This window comes from Scylla paramamosain, chromosome 29 (assembly GCF_035594125.1).
Source record: "Scylla paramamosain isolate STU-SP2022 chromosome 29, ASM3559412v1, whole genome shotgun sequence".
Taxonomy (NCBI): Eukaryota; Metazoa; Arthropoda; class Malacostraca; order Decapoda; family Portunidae; genus Scylla; species Scylla paramamosain.
In genome coordinates this window covers 10,074,380-10,099,290 of record NC_087179.1, presented here as the reverse complement: position 1 = coordinate 10,099,290, position 24,911 = coordinate 10,074,380, and the positions used below count along the sequence as shown (strand labels likewise).

Here is a 24,911-nt window from a genome sequence, read left to right as displayed (position 1 = left end):
CTCTTTCAGCTCTGTCTGTCAACATCTACCTTTCCTTCTTGCTGGAAGTTTGCCTACATTCAACCTGTTCCTAAAAAGGGTGACCGCTCTAATCCCTCAAACTACCGTCCTATTGCTTTAATTTCCTGCTTATCTAAAGTTTTTGAATCTATCCTCAACAGGAAGATTCTTAAACATCTATCACTTCACAACCTTCTATCTGATCGCCAGTATTGGTTCTGTCAAGGCCGCTCTACTGGTGATCTTCTGGCTTTCCTTACTGAGTCTTGGTCATCCTCTTTTAGAGACTTTGGTGAAACTTTTGCTGTTGCCTTGGACATATCAAAAGCTTTTGATAGAGTCTGGCACAAAGCTTTGATTTCAAAACTACCCTCCTACGGTTTCTATCCTTCTCTCTGTAACTTCATCTCAAGTTTCCTTTCTGACCGTTCTATTGCTGCTGTGGTAGACGGTCACTGTTCTTCTCCTAAATCTATTAACAGTGGTGTTCCTGAGGGTTCTGTGCTGCTGTGGTAGACGGTCACTGTTCTTCTCCTAAATCTATTAACAGTGGTGTTCCTCAGGGTTCTGTCCTGTCACCCACTCTCTTCTTATTATTCATTAATGATCTTCTAAACCAAACTTCTTGTCCTATCCACTCCTATGCTGATGATACCACCCTGCACTTTTCCACGTCTTTTCATAGACGTCCAACCCTTCAGGAGGTAAACATATCACGCAGGGAAGCCACAGAACGCCTGACTTCTGATCTTTCTAAAATTTCTGATTGGGGCAGAGCAAACTTGGTATTGTTCAATGCCTCAAAAACTCAATTCCTCCATCTATCAACTCGACACAATCTTCCAGACAACTATCCCCTCTTCTTCAATGACACTCAACTGTCCCCCTCTTCTACACTGAACATCCTCGGTCTGTCCTTTACTTATAATCTGAACTGGAAACTTCACATCTCATCTCTAGCTAAAACAGCTTCTATGAAGTTAAGTGTTCTGAGACGTCTCCGCCAGTTTTTCTCACCCCCCCAGCTGCTAACTCTGTACAAGGGCCTTATCCGTCCATGTATGGAGTATGCTTCACATGTCTGGGGGGGTTCCACTCATACTGCTCTTCTAGACAGGGTGGAATCAAAAGCTTTTCGTCTCATCAACTCCTCTCCTCTAACTGACTGTCTTCAGCCCCTCTCTCACCGCCGCAATGTTGCATATCTAGCTGTCTTCTACCGCTATTTTCATGCCAACTGCTCTTCTGATCTTGCTAACTGCATGCCTCCCCTCCTTCCGCGGCCTCGCTGCACAAGACTTTCTTCTTTCTCTCACCCTTATTCTGTCCACCTCTCTAACGCAAGAGTTAACCAGTATTCTCAATCATTCATCCCTTTCTCTGGTAAACTCTGGAACTCCCTGCCTTCTTCTGTATTTCCACCTTCCTATGACTTGAATTCCTTCAAGAGGGAGGTTTCAAGACACTTATCCACCAATTTTTGACCACTGCTTTGACCCTTTTATGGGACTGGCATTTCAGTGGGCATTTTTTTTTATTAGATTTTTGTTGCCCTTGGCCAGTATCCTTCCTACATAAAAAAAAAAAAAAAAAAAATTATCTATCACTTATTACTCTCACCGTGCAAGCTTTTTTTTTCTTTCTTTTTTTTCATTCTGTAAATTATATCCTATGAATATATACAGTATATCCAGAAGAAAAAGAAAATAAAAATCACTCACGCCAAAAAAAATCCTATCTCGAACATTTCTAGAAGTATTATCGTACAATACGGCAAGTAGGATTGAGTCACTTATAGTTGTAGATTCTATAGTGAAGAGCATCGTAATGAATCGATAAGATGGAATCGCACTCTCTTTGGTACGCTTATAGACGGATAGATAGATAAAGGGAATAGTTAATGAAAAAAATAAGCTGGATAATCTAAATAATGACAGAAGAAAGAGAACAAGAACGAGAAGATGAAGAAAAAACATTCACGTCTTCGTGTTGCTGTTCTTCATATTTAGTAATCCGCCCGCGACAACCTGAAAATAACGGAAAACACAACAACAACAACAACAACAACAACAACAACAACAACAACAACAACAACAATAACAATAACAATGACAATAATAATAATAATAATAATAATAATAATAATAATAATAATAATAATAATAACAGTATCATCATCATAATATGCATCAATATAAAAAAAAATCCGAAAGTGGAAAAAAAATACTGAGAGAGAGAGAGAGAGAGAGAGAGAGAGAGAGAGAGAGAGAGAGAGAGAGAGAGAGAGAGAGAGAGAGAGACCCAACACACACACACACACACACACACACACACACAGCTATCACATGACCTCACCCCTCTAATACCGCTGCCTCCGCCACACACCCGCTCTGCTCCAGCGCTGTGACTCCGTTTGTTTACACCCAACTGACCTACGGCGGGAACTTGAGAAAGCGAACCATATTCTGAAACATCTCTGCACCGCACCTCCACTACATTCAAAAGGTTGTAGTTGAAGTGACACGGATTTTTGAAGGTGTTTTTACGCTTCTAATGATAGATTAACAAGATACCAACATTACTGACAGGAGAAACACTCGTGAGAACTCTGCTAATCATCTCTGTGGCCTTGGAAAATAGTCGTGGTGAGAGAGCGAAGCGTTTCGGAACACTGGGTAAAGAGAGGCGGACAATAAACAAAAAATTGTATACTGTAAACCCCTTCTCGTGTAAACTACTGTGTTAGCTTAGGTTGCTATAACAAGTGAATGGAGGACGAGTATCTCTGTGGATGTGATGCGTTGGGTAGTGATAGGAGGGTTGAAATCGAGAATACAGGCCTTGGTGATCGTTTGTGTTCCCTGACAGAGGTTTCGAGTTCCTGATAAGTTTCTCACGGTGATTTAATTTGTAGATAGGTTGCTCATGGACTCAAAAGAATAAAAATGAAAGGAAGAAGGATAGGACGAAATAAATATATAAATAAGTAGATAGATAATATAAATAGATAAATAGATAAGTAGATAGATAGACATAGATAATTAGATGGAAAGAAACAAACATACATACATACAAACAAACTAGTGGAAAGAAAGAAAGGTAGGACGAGATAAATAAATTCATAAATAGATAGATAGATGGACATAAACAAACATACATACAGACAGACAGACAGACTAGAGGACAACAGGACGAGTGTTTTGGCGGTTACACTTTCCAAATTGCATGATGAGAGAGGGAGAATAATGGTGATGTCACAATATGGCGAGTGGGCGGGAGAAGGGATGAATAGGTGGATGAGTGGATGAGTGGACGAGTGGTGCAGGAACTGGTAATGATGATGCACGCTTGCTGATGACACTTGCCACACATGCTATAGTATCAATAATAAACATGTATTAAGTAGTGAGTGTTCTAACCTTTTTTTTTTTTTTTTTTGATAATCCCTTACAACTTTTTCAGATATTTTTTTGAGATACAGTCTCTTAAATAGCCTTTCCTCTCTTCCTCCTCCACTTCCTTTCTTCTCCTCCTTACTTCCTCTTCCTCTTACCCTCTCCTCCTTCCCTCCTCCTTATGTAGTATAAATTCAACAAATAACAATATCCCTTTTTTCTTCTTTTCTGTGTCTCCAAGCAAACGATCATTTTTACAGTACTCTCAATGTTGACACTAAAAATTATCATAGCAGTAATTAAGGGAAGACTCCAGACATAAGGAAATGCGGTGTGTTGGTAAACTTGTGGCCACGACTGTACATGAATGCGCGGAGAGTGAGGCGAGGTGGCGCACAGGCAGGCCACGAGGGCAGCTCCGTGGAGAGACACGCCGGTATTGTTGACTCTTTCATTGCCTGGGTTTGGCTTTGCTGGCCTTCAGAGTGCTATGAATAAATAAATAAATAAATAAATAAATAAATAATAATAAACACACACACACATACAGGATGGGCAACGTACAAACAGACAGACAGGCAGACATAGCCGCTGACAAGGATAAATGCAGTAGAAATTAAGACATTCACAAAACGAGTAAACGTACCACATTATCTAAACCTAATAATTACATAACAAGACCTCTCTCTCTCTCTCTCTCTCTCTCTCTCTCTCTCTCTCTCTCTCTCTCTCTCTCTCTCTCTCTCTCTCTCTCGTCTCCCTTTCCCTCATGACGTCAGAGGCGGGTGGGATGCATCTAACTGCCTGCCTGCCTATCTATCTGTCTGTGCGTGTGCCGAGGTCTCCCTGCGGGTATAAAAGGGACTGGATTACGTGGATCGTCACTCACTTCCCATCCCTTTCATACGAAACACAACTTAGCAGGATGTTCACTTCTCTCCTGGTAGTAGTAGTAGTAATAGTAGTAGTAATAGTAATGATGATAATAATAAGTACAACAACAACAACAATAATAATAATAATAATAATAATAATAATAATAATAATAATACTTTTCCCTATTTTCTCTCTTTTCACAGATGGCGGCGGCGGTGGTGACGGTGGGCAAATGCTATCCTGAGAAACTGTTAGATAATGAAGGACCCACGGTGAGAGAGAGAGAGAGAGAGAGAGAGAGAGAGAGAGAGAGAGAGAGAGAGAGAGAGAGAGAGTTTATATCGTTAGCTTATTTTTTCTTTCTCTACTTTTCTCAAGACAGTTTAGTACAACATTCCTTTTCGAGTTTTAACATAAGACAGTCGGTACATCTTTTAACCTTCCTAGCATTTCAGACGGTTCAGCCACAAGGACTACTACCACAACTAAACTCTTTGTACAAGCTAACTCCATATTTCAAATCATTCTTGCATCTCATTGCGTTTAACTTCAAGTGTAAACATTGGCTGCCGTAAAATGTGCCAGAACTAAAAATTAACCCTATGTATATATAGATTCTAAATTTTTGTATAGTATTTCAGAGGGTTTAATTTGGATATGAGGAATAGGAATTATCTTATCTTATCCCTCTTTCCTTCAGCTACCCATTAAATAGTATTCCAGAGGGTTTAGTTTGTTTATAGTGCCCCTCACTGACTCACGCTCTCCTTCAGATACCCCCAAGGTACCAGTATAACTACGCAGTGGATGACTCCGCTCAGGGCACTTCCTTCAGCCACCAAGAAGCCCGGGAAAACGACCTAACGCAGGGAAACTACGAGGTTCAACTACCTGACGGTCGGCTACAGAGGGTGTCCTACAAGGCTGATAAAAATGGTTTCGTTGCTGAAGTGAAATACGAGGGCGAGGTCTTGGTTCAAGGACCACCAGGCCCACAGCAGTCTTCCCCCTCCTTCAACGCACCTCTCAGTAACGTTAACCGTCCCCTACCACTAGAAAACGATTTCAACCCAAGAGCTCCCCAGCAGGAACAGTTTTTCCCCAACCAGCAAGAGCAGTTCTTCCGTACCCAAGAGTTAAACCAGTTCGAGGCAATCCCAGTCCTGTCTAGTGGCCAGTTTGTCAACTTAGAGCAGTCTCAGCCCCAGGAAATCCATCAGCCCAACTCGTTCCAGCCACTTCTTGCCTCGCCTCAGCAGCCCCTTAGCTTCTCTCCGCCCAGCTCATTCAAGCCAGCCCAACCCATAGTCAGCCGCCTCCATCCCCAGCCCTCTTTCCGGCATTCGGGTAATTTTTAAGTCTGATTCTGGGAGCCATCTGAACATCGCCGCGCAGAGAAGATGAATCGACAAACGAATTAGTGTAAAAACTTATAATGAAATTAATAAGAGATAGACAAAATTATCATATAAAAGGAACTCAAACGCTTTTTACAGTGTACTATTTTTCTATTAAATGTTTCATTAAAATGCTGAATAAATACCACATATGATACTCGTGTTTAACTAATATTGAAATTTTCTTAGATATTTCCTTCTCTGCCCCTTCTTCTTCCCCCTTTTCCTCTTCCTCTTCCCCGTCATGGGGGGTCAATCTTGTTGCGGTGGCGGGGTTTGAAGCGCGCTGCTGCCTCACTCTTGCTGAGAGTGGAGGCTGGAGGATCCGGTGCCCGTGGGCTGCTTGAACCAAGCGTTCCCCCTTCGGCGGCACATGACCGCCATGAATTATTGATCTCTTTCTCATCATCATCATCCTCTACCTCCTCCTCCTCCTCCTCTTTCTCCTCCTCCTCCTCTCCAACATTTTCTTGCTCCTTATTCTTCTATTCCTCCACTTCTAGTCTTCTCCACTTCCCTCTCTTCTTCCTCCTCATCACCTCTCTATCTCCTACTCTTCGCTCTTCCTTTCCCTTCCCTCTCCTTCTTGTCTTTTCATTTTAATTCGTCCTCTCCGCCATTCTTCTTCCTTTTCAGTGTCCTATGATGCGTCTTTTCAAATGATAAATACTTTGCCTCACTGCATCAGTCTAACTGGCTGAATATCCTTCGCTCGCGTGCAAGTTTACAAGCCGATATACTTTTCCCTCAGTGTCTTCTCATCAAGTGTTACGGACTTGTTTTGTGTTCAAGTGACGAGACATTTAGTATAGTTGGTGAAGGAATGGTTTTCATGTACTCAAAACAAATAGCTGGTGCGTGGTAAGGAAACAATGAAACTTTGTACAAAGCACGCTTTCCACTGAGCACAGTAACGGACCTTGATCCCCTGAAGTGGTCCAGGAAGTAGTAAATAAAGGCTTGTCTCTAGCGTTCGAGAACTGAGTATAGTTTTGTTAAAATAATAATCTCAAGAAGGCTACATTGTTTTTATAAATTCATGTTTCTCTAAATCCATCATACATTATAACCATAACAATAACAGTATGCCCTTGAGAAAGAACAATATTATCAACATACAGGGCACATATCGAAAATAAATTGTAAAGTTTCCTTATTTCTGCTACCACAACGGAATTCCTTCGCGAGTAATTGACCATTCTTTCCTCCTCTTATTATCTATGGCTGTCGCGAGGCTGCTCCACTGCCAGTCCTCGCTCGCGCACCCTTCCGATGTATCACGCGCCCGCTGTGCTAGAAAGTGAACTTATCGTGTTTCTCCCTTCACATTATCGAAGAATGTTATTTCAGTCAATCAAATCTAGAGCTAAGATTGACGATCTGGTTATTATCTGCAAACTCTGACCCAGTGCTTGTCCATTTATGAAAAGGTCAAGTAACTGCTTTGTCCCTTCACTCTACAGGATCAATTCACCCTCAGTTTGTGATTAGCGATCTGCGATTAACAGAAGTGTTTCGAAAAAAGTGCAACTGATGCTTCTCTCTTCTATCACGTGATTAAAGAAAGAGTGTCGTTTTAATTCACTCACTAGACACTTGTAGGCGACGGCAGTGAGTTACAGGAGCATGTTTCAGTAAGAAAAAATAAAGTATAAACTGAAGTGTTGAGGCAAAAGAAACAAGATTAAACACAAGACTGCTGACACGAGAGGGAGAGTCTATACTGTATCACTGTCATGTACAAAACACTACGGTATAGCAGGACATTTGGGAACTGGTTCGGGAAGATGATTGCAGTACTGGTGGTTGGCCTCGTCACCACTTTTTTGTTCTTCTGGGGAGACGCGCCCGCCATCTTTCCTATAACTGGACTCGTCAAAAAAAATTTCACGCCATTCTCTCGCTTCTCTTTCCCTCAAACAATGAATGGAGGTCACACAGCGAGGTCTGGTATAACATCAGCTGGGACAAACACAAGCTCCCCTGGTTGGCTGAGACACCTGTGCCCGCGATATCAAGAGGAGGAAGGTTACACAAAACTCACGTGGCAGACACCAACGGAGAACACAATCTTCTTCACCCAAACCTCCTGCAGAGCCTTCCTATTACCTCGAGAAGTAAGATAGTTTAAAGATTACTGCTGCCACTACTACTACTGTTGTCTCATTCTTATTAGGTGACACGTTACATAATGATAACCGTAGAAATAGTGGAAATAATTATAAAAGATGTTAATATGATGAATAACCAATAAAATCAATTAAAACAAAATTAGAATGAAATGATTGACGTAATTTTGTCCTAAGTGTATGCAGTCTGGGCTGAATTTGTTTGGAGCTTCAATAACATGAAAGATAAATGAACAAACAGGGAAATATAATGGTAAATACAGTATTAAATTATATAATATAAAGGAAAGCATTGCTAATATTGTGCTAAAAATATACACAGGAAATTGCCGTAATCTCTCTCTCTCTCTCTCTCTCTCTCTCTCTCTCTCTCTCTCTCTCTCTGTCTGTCTGTCTGTCTGTCTGTCTGTCTGTCTGTCTGTCTGTCTGTCTGTCTGTCTGTCTCTCTCTCTCTCTCTCTCTCTCTCTCTCTCTCTCTCTCTCTCTCTCTCTCTCTCTCTCTTTGTCTCTCTCTCTCTCTCTCTCTCTCTCTCTCTCTCTCTCTCTCTCTCTCTCTCTCTCTCTCTCTCTCTCTCTCTCTGACAGGCGTGTGCGGTGGAGAGCGCCGCTTATCGCAACACTGGCCGTCCACTGTTGGTTCTTTTTACAGCCCCCGCCCTCGACCTCACTCATCCGCTTATGAAGGTGAGAGAGAGAGAGAGAGAGAGAGAGAGAGAGAGAGAGAATCACGTAGAACTATATATATATATATATATATATATATATATATATATATATATATATATATATATATATATATATATATATATATATATATATATATATATATATAGAGCACCTACAGCAACAACAACAGTAGTTGCTGCTAATAATACTCCTACTACTACCACTACTACTACTACTACTACCGCCACCACCACCACTTGCTACCTTACCCATCCTTACGTAACACTTTTCCATACCCTGCGGCCTGCCCATCCTAACCCTTCTACCTCAGACTGTACCCATCCACCACCACCACCGCTATATTACAATCTATCTATTCATCTATCGACTCCCAGTAACTCGCACCAGTACCTACACACTTATCAAGAACACGAAAAACATCCTTTCTGTATCTTTCTCTATGGCTGTGGCTTGTTTCTTTAGGTGTTGTCTGGCCTAGCGGGGGTGCGACTAGCGTGGCTGGATCTGGACCAGCTGTTCTTGAATTCCCCGCTTTCAGCTTGGCATTCAGATCGCCGCTGGATGATGAATGAGGGTAAGTAAACTTCTCATTCTACATTATTACAAAGGTATGAAATTGATGAATAAGTAAATATTTACAAATACATATATCAGGTGGAAATATCATTTATACAATCCCGTAGACCAGCGTTTCTTAACCTTTTCTGACCTCAGCACTCATGTAGTACTCGGGTCTAGACAGTCCAGCACTCCCTACCGTACACCACACGGCTCGGTGATGCAAACTTCCCACCAAATTGTGGAATATTCGTACAAATTTTTCACAGTGCTGGGATATATGGGAGCAAGGAAGAAAAAGAAAGGATTGTAAGAGATGAAAAAGATCCTTGTGCAGCATCGCCGACATTCTTCCTTCACTGCCACCTCAGAACGCGCACCTACTTTTGTGAGCGACGCGGGGAGGGCGGAGCTTCTACGTGTGTATGGCGGTACATACCTGGACCTGGACGCTATCACCCTCAGGGCACTCCCGCCGGTCACGTCTAGACCATGGATGGTGCGTGTGGACAGCGACTGGGTAACCATCGCTGTCACTGGCTTCCCCAAGAGGCATCCGTTCATGCAGGTCAGTACGTGGCCTGAGCTGAACTGTGGTTCAGACCTTCTCTCCCCACTATCTTTATTTCATCCCCAGAGCGAGTAAAGGATCGAGCTTCACTGATTTTGGTGCCGCAATGACGATGCTGTATGCCGGTAAAGGAGTGGAGAGAGAGAGAGAGAGAGAGAGAGAGAGAGAGAGAGAGAGAGAGAGAGAGAGAGAGAGAGAGAGAGAGAGAGAGAGAGAGACGACCCCACTGTTGTTGAAAACGTAGTATGATAACATTAGCAATATATATATATATATATATATATATATATATATATATATATATATATATATATATATATATATATATATATATATAATGGTGATAATGATGACCTTATTGGCAGCGGATGGTGGAAGACATGCCCTCATTCTTCGACGCAACACACTGCTGCTCCCTCGGGCCGGAATTGGTCACGAGGAACCTCCGTCCCATGTGTGCCGCCAACCTGACAGCTGCCCAGGTGAGAGAGAGAGAGAGAGAGAGAGAGAGAGAGAGAGAGAGAGAGAGAGAGAGAGAGAGAGAGAGAGAGAGAGATTTTTCTAACATCCCTACATGAACAGGAAGGCGAGCAGTGCCAAGACATCACCATCCTCCCCCGCCACCTCTTCGTCCCGCTGCACTTCGGCAAGGAACTCAAGCGACTGTTCAAGGACGACGCAGGGTACGGTGCCGCTTTCTTCAATGTGAGCCAAGCCTACTCCCTGCACCTCTTCAACTCCCTGTCCCGCCGCGCCCTCATCGCAGCCGACGGTGACACCATAATGGCGGAGACCTTCAGGAGGCACTGCCCAAAGGTGTTTGCGCAGGTGTCCTCCACGCATGCGTTTTTTTAGTGCACAACAACAACAATAATAAAAATAATAATAATAATATATCTAAATCAGGCCGGCAATCCCATAAGGGGCGGCCCAGACACCGGCATCACACATTCACAATCTTTCACACGCTTATTACCGTTAGTGCCGTGGTTCATCGTACTACAAGAAGCCTAATAATAATAATAAATGGCATTTTTTTTTTTGTAGGGCAATAAAAAGTTCACTGATATCCTTTCTCGTTACATCAAATTATATTACTTGGACAGATGCTTCACATACAAAACAGTAAATAATAATAATAATAATAATAATAATAATAATAATAATAATAATAACACTTGCCCAGCACATTATTTACTGTAATATAACCCACGCCATATGGAAATGTTAACCCTCGTTTGATAATTACGATACGCATACAACAACGCCAAAGCTCGCCTTGACCTCTGCATACTGTGTCGTGAGAGACTACACGGGACGGGGTGTACAATTTTTTCCAATGATGAGACAAGTGTAGAGGGGGAGAGAGACGTCATTTCTCCCCCAATGTCAGTCTTGGCTACCCATCTCCTGTCACTGGTGTATGGATAGATGGGTATTATTCACATACTCTGTACTTTATCATGGTAGTCAGTAGCTTTCATCTCACGAAGATTAAACTGTGTAAGGAAGATGATTAATTAACCGTTTCATATCACATAATTAATTTTGATTTGTAAATAGTGAGTGCTATTTTCACAATAAAATCATAAGTGAAACCATATTACCATAATCATCACCTTCACATAACATCTTTTCAAAATTTCATGTGACAGGTGATGGCAAAACAAATAAATAAAATAAAGTAGAAGAGGGAATGAATCCTCTCCCTCAAATTCTAATCCTGGAGAGGAACACAATCAAGAGACTGGCTTTAAGTAATTGCATATGTATTCTTCACGAACTTCCTGCATACAAACATGTACAAGGAATACTGGATGGTAACACAGCATATACATACATACAGTCACACACCTTTGCCTGACAGAAACGTGCCTTTCATAACAAGCACTGTGTATGCAAGATCTCAAGAGGCAAAAGAATAATTATGAGTGATTATTGAATACTGAAATCTGTCAATACAAAAGAAAGGATCGTCTTATGTCAAAAATTCTCCACCAAATTTTTAGGTGACCAATGAATACTGCAAGGTGTTGACACAACAAATAAAATTAATAAAATAACTACCATAAGTAAAAAAAAAAAAAAAAAAAAAAAAAAAAAAAATTTAGATTGATTAATACAAATGACCAATGAATGAATACTGAAATGTGTCAGTAAAGAAAAATAAAATCATCACATATTTAGAAGTTTCCTACTAGATTCCTGCAACTGAGGCAAGGAAAAAAAAAAAAAAAAAAAAAAAAAAAAAAAGAATGCTGAACTGAAATGTGCAGTAAAACACAATCAGGTGCTAAAAGAGATTAATATAAAATGTAAAAAAAATGTGAAGTTCTACGTAATATAATACACAGTACACACATAGAGGAATGAGAACATATGACTACACTGCACATAAAAAAAACAATAATAATAAATAAATAAATAAATAATAAAAAAAATATTATATATATATATATATATATATATATATATATATATATATATATATATATATATATATATATATATATATATATATATATATATATATATATATATATAAAGTTAACAATGAAATATTAAATAAAAACTGTGACAAATGAAAAGATAAGACTCATGTAGGGTTAACTGGGTTAGTGTATGTGAACAAATGTAACACATAATAACATCATAACTAACAATGCCATAACTCTTGTAATAATAATAATAATAATAATAATAATAATAATAATAATAATAATAATAATAATAATAATAATAATAATAATAATAATAATCATCACAAAATTCTGTCTCTAAAACAAGAACATTAAACTTTATAATTTTGATACTGGAATAGATAACAATTCAACAATTTCAGTAAGAACATTTTGATTGGCTACGCTGTCCACCAGGTACCTACTCTGTAAATAAAACAACAACAGCATGGATAATTTCAACAAGCATGGGGCAGAACAGGGAGCCATGTGAATCGGCTGTCCAATTCACATCTGGCGTCCTAAGACCCAAAAAATGGAATATGCAGAGTTGTACATGACGTGAAAAGCCTTGACATGATAATAACGGAGGAGGATAACATCGGAAGTCTATATAATGTATTATTTATATTCATAGTATTTATATATACACATACAAAGAGCTATAAAATATATCTGTGCTATCTAAATATATTGATATCTTTATATTATCATATATGCAAGAGGCACCATCATTTCTTGCTTGGTGTTAGGAAGGAAGAGAGTGAGGGAGAGGGAAGAAGCACACTGAAGATAGAAAGTAATATAAAAGGCAGGGAGAGAAAGATAGAAAAGGGAGAAAGAAAGGGGGATAATTGGAAAGAGAGGAAAAAGGAAAGAAATACTGGAAAAGGCAAGGCAAAACCAAGGACTAATTTACATACTTTAGCTTTCCTTAAGAGTACGAAGTTTGGTCATGTGTAAAAGTCTCTCTCTCTCTCTCTCTCTCTCTTTCTCTATCAAACTACCATATCTTGCTCATTAAGACAATAAAAAATGAGAGAGAGAGAGAGAGAGAGAGAGAGAGAGAGAGAGAGAGAGAGAGAGAGAGAGAGAGAGAGAGAGAGAGAGAGAGAGAGAGAGAGAGAGAGAGAGAGAGAGAGAGAGAGAGAGAGAGAGAGAGAGAGAGAGAGAGAGAGAGAAACTAAAGACTGATAAAGTTTCCCCTTTTGTACTAGGCTAACACTGTTCATATCTTTCAATAATTCTTCCTTCCCAGCCCTTGACTCACCACCTCAAGCACAGCCACTCCTCACACAGACTCACACCACCACAGCCCTCCACCACCCCACCCCATACACACACACACCTCTCCTACCCATCCATCCATTACTCTGTCTGTCAAAAAGAATGACGCATGGAGAAAAAGAGAGAATATTACAGTGGAGAGAAAACAGGAGGGAGCAAGATGTTTTTGCCAAAGGAATGAAAGGAGATAATTGTCAAAAGAGAGAAAGTACTTGACACAGCATGAAAGGAAACAGGGAGGAGAGCAAATTGTTATTGAGATAAATGAAGCAGAGGAAAAAAAGGTGAGAAAAAATTATATACACACAAATCAGAAGAGAAAACAGAAGAGAATATAAATGTTGGGAAAAAGATGAGAGAAAAATAACACAGACAGATCAAGAGAGGAAGAAGAGAGAACTATATGTATTTTTCAAGATATTTTCCGAGATATGTAGGTACGTTTCCACACAGACGAACGCTGGGTGGATGCACATATGTGGTTTGAGCAGATGTGGCTAGGCATGGAAAAGGAGGCTGCCGGGGTGGCTTGACTCACTTCAAGGGGGGGGTATTTGGATCACTTGGAGTAGCAGCCGAGCAAAGGATTAGATACAAACTTATGACTCTTTCTCTCCATGACACCTCTTTTGTTTGCAGTACGTCATGTTTCCAACTAATAATAATACTTCAGTGCAGAGATTAAAGAGTGGGTATAGATCTAGTAGTATATATGTACGAATATATATGTGGATCTCTCTATCTTTTCTTTCTGTTTTATAAGGGCACTTCATCCCTGGATTTCGGACAACAGAGCAGCCGCTGTAACCCGAGACTCAATATGGAGACTTGGAACACAATGAGACAGACAGGACAGGACAGAACAGGCGAGCGACAGAATCTTTGGAATGGTCGACAGAGATTAACATTAACAGTTGTGTAGCTGAGACCTTCCGAGATGCTGAGAACTGTAAAAAAAAACATAGCACATAGGCCCAGATCATTCCTTCCTGTTAATACTAAAGGTAGCACACATCCTCTCATCAGCTGTAGAGTGGAGGGGTGGAGGAGGGGTATGCAGGTAAGGCAAAGGCATGGGTGAAAGTCAGGATGCCCCCTGGAGGTTGGTGTAGGGAATGCAAGGTCACTGCAAAGGTCACTGTAGTCAGGCAGAATAAAGGTGTGCTGGAAAATGTCAGCAAGAGGCAAAATGGTACTTCTCACTCTCTGGTTTTTGTCTTTTTATGATAGGAGTGAGCGACCAAGAGAGAAATGTCTGAAGATCCATGCTTTCTCTTAGCATTCTCTTAACATGTGTGTCTATCTTTAGTTTTAATGCTTTCCCTGAAAACCATAAAGGTCTTTTGATTTTTAATATTGTCAAGACACACGCTACTTCTGTTGCTTTTGAAAGGTAAATACATGATTCTCTTTGTCTTCTTCATGTGGGCATTCTTCTCCCCTTTCTTAAATGAAGAAGTTTGCTCTACTTGCCTTCCACATCTCCAATGAGTGATGTTAAAAAGATCCACGTTTTCTTCACACCACCCATTAACTTTTAAAAAAATGGAGACATGCTTTCTACTGGCCTTCCTCATGTCTAATAATTCATGATAAAAAGAGGGATCCCATTCCTCAAACAGTGTTTCTGCTTTTAAGATGAAGATGTGGTCTATACTGGCCTTGCACATCTCTCACCAATGATATTAACCTGATAATTCTTATACGGTGTGGAAATAGTCTATCTTAAAAAAAGTTCTGCTTGATATAGAAGCCCAGGAAACAATAATGATGTGACCTCAGCAAATGCCAAGTCAAGGTAAGACCCGAATACCTGCTATGATCGAGTCTTTCTCCCGTTATTGCTGCAACCGAAACAAACAACATGCAAACACCTCCTTTCACCTCAATACTTCACATGGAAAAGATCACTTGTTTGTGGTCCCTTTGGTTTCCTATTCCCTCTCTTTGTTGCCTTAATATTCATCCTTCATTCCTTCATTCATGTCTTGCTTTTCTTCCCACTGTTACACATTTGTAGTACTTGTTTCCAGATATCCACTTCATCACTTTATTTCTTCCTCTTTTCATCTCCTTTTATCTTTGCAATCCTTATTTACTTTCTTTTAGTTCTTCTGTTACTTTCACACACCTTACATACTGTTCCATTTTCTACTTTTATTTCCTCTTGTCCTCCTGTTTCTCATTTCCCTTCATTAACTCCTCTTGCTACTTAGCTTTCCTTTCTCTCTTTCAAATCCTTACACTGTCACTCCACTACCTCCTCCTTTTATCTTCTTTAGCTGTCCTCCTAGTTCTTACTTCCTTTCTTAAATGTTTCCTTTCCTGCAACTCTGCTTATCTTTCTTCCAAGCTGTCACACTGCCACTCCACTTCACTGTCCATCAACACATTTCAATCAAGAAGGAACATAGGCAGGTAGGTACACATCTTACCTACTTCATGTCACCACACACACTCATAAAAATCACCATGCATTTTTCACTCTGTACAAATGCATCATCATCCTTATTATACCTATATATATACTAAACTCTGGCTACCTTGGGGCTTGGGAGAGAAGGGTATGGAGGGGTGCTGGGTCAGGGGGACCGGGGGGTGGCAGGCTGGGGTGGTAGGGCGGGGAGGGTGACTGATGGAGGAGGTGAAGGGTGGTCTGTCCCTATGCCAGCTGCCACACCCCAGGGTCCCTCCTATCTTCCATTGGCTGCCGCTGTCCCTGACTCCTTCGCCGCCTGCCGCCTCTTCTGTACCTGCCGCTGGTGTTCCCGCTGCAGGTCGTCCTCACTAAGGTCAAGGCGCTGCATCTGTTGGTGAAGGGAGGAAGATGGTGAAGAAATGGATGGTGGTGTTGGGAGAAGATAGAAAGATGATGGAAATAGTGATGAATGGAGGATGGTAACAGAAAATAAAAATAAATGAATGAATATATAAATAAACTAATAAATAAAATAAATACATTAAATAAATAAATAAATAGATAAATAAATAAATAAATAAATAAATAAAACAATGGTGATGAAGAAACAGTAATTTCAGGAACAGTAAAATTTTAACATGATCTGAGAACCAAAAGAGCCAGTCTAGAGTATGAAGAAAGAGAGCTGTGAGAAAAATGGTGCTGAAACAGAGGAAGCTAAAAGTTGATGAGTAAATGAATGACACACACACACACACACACACACACACAAAAAAAAAAAAAAAAAAAAAATATATATATATATATATAGAGGTGGTGAATGCAAGAACATCAACAACTTTACAACCACACAGAGTAAAATTATATATAGAAAAACAACATCAGCTTTACACAAATCCTACAACCTACAACTAAACACACACACACACACACACACACCTGGAAGAGCAGGAACCCCTCGGCCATCACTCCATGCTCAATGTTCCTCAGTGCCTGTAGTGTCTCATACATTCCAGGGCATCTCTTCAGCACCTGTGACCTCAGGCCGTACTTGAGCACCACTAGGCCCACACGGAACATCACCTTCACACCTGCAATGGAGACGCAGGTTTCAGTTTACTATCATGTTTACTATCCACCTATTGGACTGATGTCATATTTGCTTTCATTGTGGGAATAAAATTACAAAGGTTTCCCCACTCTCACTGCTGTGTCTGTTTTCTAGTCACCTCTTATGACATACAGGAAATGCAGAGGCAGTCTTGTTTACTTAACGATACAGTATTGTTTACTGTGTGGCAAGCAGAGAAGGAGGGAGAGAGAAGAGAAGCAAAGGCAGGAAGGAAGGAGCTGTAACAGGTGATCGAACTGATGATCAGTTTGGTGTAAGGGTTTTGTAAAAAGACTATCAATTTAACAGATGACTTGAAAGTAAAAGAAAAGACAACATGCAGCAGATTGATCAACTTCTGACCATGACTACTGGTAACACACATGCAGACATCCTCACCCTCACAGAAGAACATGTCCCACACCCGCAACACAGAGGACCATGGCAGCGTACGAGAGAACAGGCACATGAACCACTCTGTCATGTAAAGCACTGGCTCGATCTTGTGCTTCTTCTGCAGGGGGAGATGGAAAGAGAGAGAAAAAGGGAGTGAGTGAGTTTTGCTGTGTTTATATATAACTTACATGCATTTTCATAATTATTACTTGGCTTCTCTGTAAAGATTGAATGATAAATTTAAAAAGGAGGATACAGGATTCAAATTAATAAAAAAGTGCCAGAAAAATACATTATACATTCAAAACAACATATACTCAAAAACACTAATTCATCATTTTTTTCTGGGTAATAAACTTAATTTCTTCACAAATATAAAAAAAATATGTACTCTTTCCTCTAAAAATTATTTAGATAATCTCTCATTTACAATAAAATCTTCAATAAGCAAGCCATCATAAGTTACTCACCAAATGTTTGTAGGCCGAGGGTGACACCTTCTTCAGGAGTTTGTACAAAATGTCTCCATCAACCTGAATTGCTTCCTGTGGGATAAAAAACAGCAAGTGATGAGTAAGGCAACACTTTCAAGTTCTGGGGTGAATGTGTACACAAACTTCAATCACATCACAAAATTACTTCAATCACAATCTCTTCTCTCTCTCACGTTCACTCTTCCTGTTCACTCCAAACCTTCACCCTTAGCCATTCATCTTTACCTTGAATCCACACAATCACCAAAGAAATCACTCACTCTCATCTTATCACATTTAAACACCATTACTTAACCCAACACCTCCTTTCAGTTCCTTCAACACACAAACACACACACATACCACCACCCTGCAGAATTCTCACCAACTCCACCACCACCAGCACACCCACACACTCACCAGTCCAGGAGCATAGTACCCTGGCACATATTTATCACATATGGCCTTGAGGCACCAGAAGGCAGGCTCAGCGGGCATCTGCATCAGAAGCACGGCAGCCAGTGGTGCGTGAGCCTGGCAATACTCATCAGGGGAGACCTGGGCATGCACCTTGAGCACCCGGAACAGATCCTCCTGCCTGTTGTGGGATGAGGAGAGAGAAGGTAAAAATGTAGGCTAAAATAACCTAGTCTGCAGGCTAACCTAACTTGACATAGTGTAACTTAGTCTGGTACTTCATGGTGTATTAAAAGATGGACTGGAAGCACCCAAAAGAGATTCTCCTACCCATTGTGGGGAGACAGGAAACACTAGGTAAAAATGCAGGCAAACCAAACTTGACATAACCTAACCTAGTCTGGTACTTCTTGATATATTAAGAGAATATTTGCTTCCTTGATGTCTCACTGTGCTGTAGCAATAGACTTTGTAAACTGGACAAAAGAGAGAGGACATAACCTAACCTAGTTAACTTTTTTTTTTTATATTAAGAGATTATTTGTTTTCTTCATGTCTCCCTGTGCTGTAGCAATTGACTTCATAGCCTGGATGGATGGATGAAAGAGAGGGCCAGAAAACACTAAGATAATATGGCAGGATAATGAAAAGAATAATACTGTGAAATGGTAGATAGGTAAGAAAATGAGTAAAAGACAATGATTATCACAGGATGATAAAGAGAATTATACTGCACAATGGTAGATAAGTAAGAAACTAATTAAAAGATGATGAGTAAGAAAGGAGAGGCACTTACCCATGTCCCCCCTTCTGCAGGAACATTTCATGGAGAGGGAACTGTCTGTGGAGATCCTTTCTTATGTCATCCTCCAGCCGTGGATCAGCCGGGGTCTCTGCCAGCTGGTGAAACACTCCAGGGTTCCTTTCTAACTGTCTGTGAGGGAAATCATGAGTCAGAAGAATGATGGGATATGGAGCAGCACTAAGGGGCACTGATATATAGAAAAGAGGACTTGGGATATGTAAAAAGAATGAGGAATACAAGGAAATGCTCTGAAATCAAGGTACTTTTGATCAGTAAGGAGGGGAAGGAGTGAGGAGCTGCTGGGAGTGACAGAATGCTGATATATGAGAAGGAAGGTATTTGTGATGTGTGAAAAGTGAGGAATACAAGGAAATGCTCTGAAAAGAAGGTACTTTTGATCAGTAAGGAGGGAAAGAGGGAGTAAGGAGCTGCTGGGATTGACAAATACCCTGATATATAAGAGGAAAGGCATTTGGTATGTCTGAAAAGTGAGGAATACATAAAAAAATGTGAGGAACTGAGTATTTTGAAGGATAGGTGAGAAGGAGAGAGGAGCTGCATAGGATGACGGGAAACTAATACTAATGAACTGTTAAGATAACACTAGAAAGAACAGGTGGTGGTGACAGGAAATAGATAAAAGCCACACAGATAAAGGCATACCCTAATACCTTTAATGAGTGGTATTACCAAGGAGAATTACCACAAAAATACACTAATAAATACGTAAATAAGCACAAGAAAAAACAGGTAAATAAAAATTATATTCGAATACATAAAAAAAAACTGGTAAATGCAATAAGTTCATGAATAAATATGTAAATAAGTAAATATAAAATACAAAGTAGGTAAATACACAGACACACAATATTTAAATACACATAAGTAAACCTAAATACTGGTACACATAAGAGACACATCAAGAAATAAAAAAAATAAGCAAATAATTAAAGTAAACAAGTAAACAAAAATACACTAATAAACAAATACAACAAACAAATTACTTATCAACCAATCAATATATAAACCAGACTGAAATCCAAATAAAGTGAGACAACCAAGCCAAAACATCACACCTTTTCCATTATCCACACACAAAGGTAGGAGGTCAGAATCAATAGTATGTTGGTTGGGAAGGGAAGGTGCTTACTTGTTATACACAGAGGGAGGGAGTCAGAATCAGTAAGAAGTTGTTTGCGAAGGGAAGGTGCTTGCTTACACACACACACACAAAGGGATCAGAGTCAATAGTAAGTCTGATAGTAAGAGAAGGAGCTTACTTATTTGCCCCACAGAGGTGCTGCCACGCCCGGGCACGCAGGGCAGATGGGATCCCCTTTCGGCAGCGGTCGCGCACCTTCTTGTATCGCTTCAGCATGTATGAGTCCCATCTGCTGAACATCTCCAGCCATTTCTTTTCCCCGCCGTCTTATGACCTCCACAGGTACTGCCTCCTCACTGGGGTGGGGGGATAAAGAGGATGTTAGTATTTTTCCTATTACAGTGTTGCAATAAGGTGATGTTGTAGTGTTGCAATGGTGTCATAGTAGTCAGGCACACTCTTCTGGCTACCCCAACACTCATTTTAAAGCTCCATCCTATATGCAATCAGCCCCCATCTTGTTTCACCCTACACAGTCATTTTATTTATTATACAATGAAGACTGACCAAGAGCATAAAGGAAATGAATTTTTTTCAGCAAAGCCTCAGTGATCAGCCACTCCTCTAGACATCACTGTGTAGATGAGTCTCTGGGAAGCACTCACATGGGCAAGTCAGGTGCAGGATGTGGTTTGATGCTCTGAACTTTGCTTTATTTGCCTTACCACATCTAGAAAAGTCCCTAAATAACCAACAACAACATAGGTCTTTAATTGTACGACACTCTTTTTCTCTCACTTTGCTACATCAATACAGCAATCTGCCTTTCAGTTTTGCTATACCTGAACACCTTTATAAAATGGAGTAGTTATGTATATGTATTCATCATATCCTCTTTCAATCTTGCTAAACCTAAACATCTTTTTAAAATATATTAGTTATGCACTGTGTATTCATCATACCTAAATTTGAACACTCGTATATCTCTCCAGTGATACACAGACAAACTCTTTCATTATGATCATGTATACTTCATACCTATGGGCCTTTTTTTTATATATTTTGTTGACCTTGGCCAGTACCCCTCTTACATAATAAATAAATAGATAAACAGTCCTATCCCATAAAATATAAACAATATGTAAATAAATAAAGACAAAGTAAATAAAAAAAAAAATTTACCAAACTAACACACTAATTCCTCTCCAGTGACGCATGGATGTATTTGGAGAAGTACCGCGTTAAATCCTGTGACGTGCTTTACTCATCCTGTTGAACTGACCATGGCCGCCACACACCTACCTACACATCCTGTCCACGGCATCAGAACATCCTCTTATCACAACACACTAGGAAAATACGAAAAGCTGAAAATAATCTTCACTTTGTGACGACTGCCTACACAAATACACACACACACACACACACACACACACACACACACACACAGAGTCATGCATAAACACAGGCCATGACATAGATGCGTATATCCTGCCATTTAGCTAAATAATATACATATTCATTTCCTCTCTTACACACACACACACACACACACACACACACACACACACACACACACACACACACACACAAACTAATGCAGGGACAAAGAGAGGCTGGATAAATATAAAAAATAAAGAAAAGAAAAGAAAAGAATAATACTAAAAAAAAAAAGTTGAAGAAGGGGAGATGTTTGAATGACATAAAAAAGCTCATCTGCTCCCATAGAAATACAGATACCTGTAATAGATTAAACAACTTTACCGAAATCAGGAGTACACAAGTGAGGGAAAAATTAGATAGATACAAGACAGGACCACATAATGCAATTCAGCCCTGTATAACATGAACAGATAAAAAAATAATGTAAAGTATCTCAGACTAAGAGAGGCACTGGCTACACACAACAAAGAGAGAGATAGGAAAAAAAAAAAAAAAAAAAAAAAAAAGACACATTAAGAATGCCAGTTCCAAAAGAAAGGTCAAAAGGATCATTCAAAATTGGAGGATAAGCATCTCAAAACTTATCCTCCAATTTTGCATGCTCCTTTTCACCTTTCTTTTGGGAGTGGGTACATCAACACACACCTGTCATCTGTGTACTGAGCACCTCCCAGGAAACCAAACTTGTCGGGGACGGTGGACACTTCTGAGGGGGCCGCCACGCTGCTCCCCACCGACTCTGAATCTGACCATTCCTGACTTGCCATGGTGGGGTCTGAGGGAAGGCCAGGAGAGCTACGGTGAGTGTGGGCCAGGATGAGTGATGAGTCAGAGGTTAAAGGTAAATCCTGAAATTGAGTTTAAATGTGTAAAACTGACTTGAATATAGAGATAAGGTGATTATTACTGTCGATTCTGGTGGTAACATTAGCAATGATACTTTTAGCCTTTTAAATCTTGACTCAAATCCAAAAAATCTAGTTTAAAAGTGAGAAATAGATTGAAATACATTAACTAGGGGTGATTATTAATATTTTTGCTTAGTAAATAATTATTTTTTACTTGAACTCCATTAACAATCACCAATAACCAAGGCAAAACTGCTGATACATCCCTGAGTATTGTTAAGTTTACAATTTACACCACAAACAGTTACAAGACTAGAGTGTTGCATGACCCACTGCTATGAACTGCAACTCTAAGGGAAGCAGAGCATTTTATATACAAAACAACATTTAGAGGTATAGAGGAAATAAGACGCTGCCAGTACTAGTTCAGTGCTCCAGTATACAGGTGAATTGCAATATGTAAAATGTTATGCTCCTTATAAAGATGCTTGTAAACTGAAAAATCATAAATTGGGAAGTATAAAATATGTAGTGCTGTATTTTTATTTGTAGGTTTGAAAATATGTAAACTGAATGTCTGTAAATCCTAATTCACCTGTATAAGGTAAATAAGAAGCATCAAGTAGTAATTTAGTGCTTCAGTCTGTACTATTCTACCCTTCCCTTGCTTGCTGTGGTGCTGTTGTATGTACAGTGCTATCTAGTGGCTCATCTAAGGAAAACAGCAGAATCCCAATTAACCAAATTGCTGAGACTAAATTCAATATGTGTATCAAAATGTACATTCATCCTTGGTAGCAATATTATCAAGTCCATTAAATTTCAACCCTATAAGCTGAACAGAAATCAATGTACGGACCAAGGAACTCCAATATATTAAGAGCTCAAAAAAGATTTCACAGAACAGAAGATGCAATAGACAGGGAAAGTTGCCAGATACTACTCTTTGGTCTGAAAAAACTGGAAAATTTCAAATCACTTCTTGGGGCAGCTGTATAAAAAAGAATGTGTATCTTTTTTCAGTTAACTATTCATCAAGTCTCTTTCCAGCGGTATTTGGCCGAGTGGGATTCTGCTGTACAATGGTTGGGATGGCATGATGGGAAATACTGTGACTGTGAGTGTTGTTTGTAAACCTTGATGAACTTGAAGTGTGTGTGTGTGTGTGTGTGTGTGTGTGTGTGTGTGTGTGTGTGTGTGTGTGTGTGTGTGTGTGTGTGTGTGTGTGTGTGTGTGTGTGTGTGTGTGTGTGTGTGTTATCAAATGATGGCCCTTAAGAGCACAGCTGCTGGGGGTCTGCTAAGTGCCTAGGAGTGTTTGTTGTGTCTGAGTACACTATGCAGAGATTACTGTAAATATCAAAGTACATGAGGTAAAGTTTTGTGATGTTGTAAGGTGTCAGTGCTGCTTATGTCATTAAACTGGGAGGTGGTTGAGCAAACATTTGTATAGAGATGTGGAAACTTTGATAATACAGAATGGACAGAGAAGTAAAGAACATTTCCCTGGTCACAAAATAAACAAACAAGTCCCTTTTCGGAATAACACGGTAAGGCAAGACTCTTTAGATAACTCCTTGCATTTTGGACCTTATGGATTTATGCATGTCCCTTTATATTAGAACATTCTGGTGATGGGGATAGGCATGGTAGGTATGTCTCTCTTATATTCAGATAATCTTCAGAACAAAGGAATGCATGCATAGAGAAAACGGGAATGAATTGAAAAAAAAAAAAATGTTGTTCTGGATTATATACAGTGCATGACGTGTGTGTGTGTGTGTGTGTGTGTGTGTGTGTGTGAGTGTGTGTGTGTGTGTGTGTGTGTGTGTGAACAGGTGAAATTCCCATGTGTACACAGAGATAAGAGTAATGATGTGAACAGCCCCATCTTCTAACACACACACACACACACACACACACACACACACGTTCACTTCACCAGATTCCCTTTAGTGTGCAGACTAACTAACCCATTATATTTACAGACTGCCTCCCTCACCAGACAGAAACAGGTGGAGGAGGAGGCGAGGTAAGCACCATGCATGTATATAGTGAATAGGTAGAGATGGTGGTGATGGTGATGACTAGAGGAGAGGGCGCAAGAGAAAAAAAAAGGATACAGTGATGATTTTTGTCTCAATTAAATGAAACAAGAACATGAAAAAAAACAAGTCAATGATGAATTATAATGATGAAAGACAGATAGTGATAAGACCAGGAGATAGAGAGAAAGAAATAAAGAAAGGAAGAAAGATACAGTAGTGGTTAAAATGAGTAAAATAACATAACACAGACATAAATAAATAAATAAAGGATGAGGAATGAGAGACACAGACGACAGGATAGGATGACGATGAATAAATTGGTGAAGGAGGGAGAGAGGGAGGGAGGGAAGGAGGGATGAGGGAGGAAATATCATGAGTGAGAGAGTATAAGGGTGCGTTAAGGGCCATAATAGGTGGGAGTGAAGGGTAAGGAGGGAGAGGGAGGGTGGGAGAGAGACAGTAAAGGGAATGGTGGTGGTGATAGTGGCGGT

General features: G+C 40.0%; 3 protein-coding genes across 5 annotated transcripts in view; 2 read left to right on the top strand and 1 right to left on the bottom strand.

Moving 5' to 3' along the window:
• Positions 1-2,393: 2,393 nt before the first annotated feature.
• Positions 2,394-5,821, top strand: LOC135115268 (uncharacterized). Of its 2 annotated transcripts, none has more exons than XM_064031840.1 (3): positions 2,394-2,505; positions 4,475-4,543; positions 5,045-5,821. In XM_064031840.1, the coding sequence occupies exons 2-3, from the start codon at positions 4,475-4,477 to the stop codon at positions 5,627-5,629; spliced, it is 654 nt and encodes a 217-aa protein (XP_063887910.1). In that variant the 5' UTR covers positions 2,394-2,505; the 3' UTR covers positions 5,630-5,821. The 2 variants fall into 2 exon arrangements, with proteins under 2 accessions (XP_063887910.1, XP_063887909.1); XM_064031839.1 differs by lacking the exon at positions 2,394-2,505 and adding an exon at positions 4,247-4,338.
• Positions 5,822-6,737: 916 nt separating this feature from the next.
• Positions 6,738-10,542, top strand: LOC135115263 (alpha-1,4-N-acetylglucosaminyltransferase-like). 2 transcript variants are annotated; one of them, XM_064031826.1, is made up of 6 exons: positions 6,738-7,785; positions 8,383-8,481; positions 8,947-9,058; positions 9,414-9,610; positions 9,979-10,095; positions 10,196-10,542. In XM_064031826.1, exons 1-6 carry the CDS (start codon positions 7,405-7,407, stop codon positions 10,466-10,468), a joined length of 1,179 nt encoding a protein of 392 aa, XP_063887896.1. In that variant the 5' UTR covers positions 6,738-7,404; the 3' UTR covers positions 10,469-10,542. The 2 variants fall into 2 exon arrangements, with proteins under 2 accessions (XP_063887896.1, XP_063887897.1); XM_064031827.1 differs by lacking the exons at positions 6,738-7,785; positions 8,383-8,481 and having other exon boundaries at positions 8,706-9,058.
• A 4,880-nt stretch (positions 10,543-15,422) lies between these two features.
• The window catches only part of LOC135115264 (TBC1 domain family member 10A-like), a 25,543-nt gene continuing 16,054 nt past the window's right edge, over positions 15,423-24,911 (bottom strand). The window contains 9 exon segments of the mRNA XM_064031828.1: positions 15,423-16,166; positions 16,718-16,869; positions 17,289-17,403; positions 17,756-17,830; positions 18,179-18,356; positions 18,972-19,109; positions 20,261-20,400; positions 20,402-20,438; positions 22,171-22,300. Of these exon segments, the coding sequence (XP_063887898.1) occupies positions 16,053-16,166; positions 16,718-16,869; positions 17,289-17,403; positions 17,756-17,830; positions 18,179-18,356; positions 18,972-19,109; positions 20,261-20,400; positions 20,402-20,438; positions 22,171-22,300 (1,079 nt within the window). The 3' untranslated portion in view covers positions 15,423-16,052.

Coding starts and splice junctions, on each gene's coding strand:
- LOC135115268 (XM_064031839.1), top strand. Junction 4,544..5,044: donor TAGATAATGAAGGACCCACG/GTGAGAGAGAGA, acceptor GCTCTCCTTCAG/ATACCCCCAAGGTACCAGTA.
- LOC135115263 (XM_064031826.1), top strand. CDS start 7,405: ATGTACAAAACACTACGGTATAGCAGGACATTTGGGAACTGGTTCGGG. Junction 9,059..9,413: donor CCGCTGGATGATGAATGAGG/GTAAGTAAACTT, acceptor CTGCCACCTCAG/AACGCGCACCTACTTTTGTG. Junction 9,611..9,978: donor AGAGGCATCCGTTCATGCAG/GTCAGTACGTGG, acceptor CCTTATTGGCAG/CGGATGGTGGAAGACATGCC.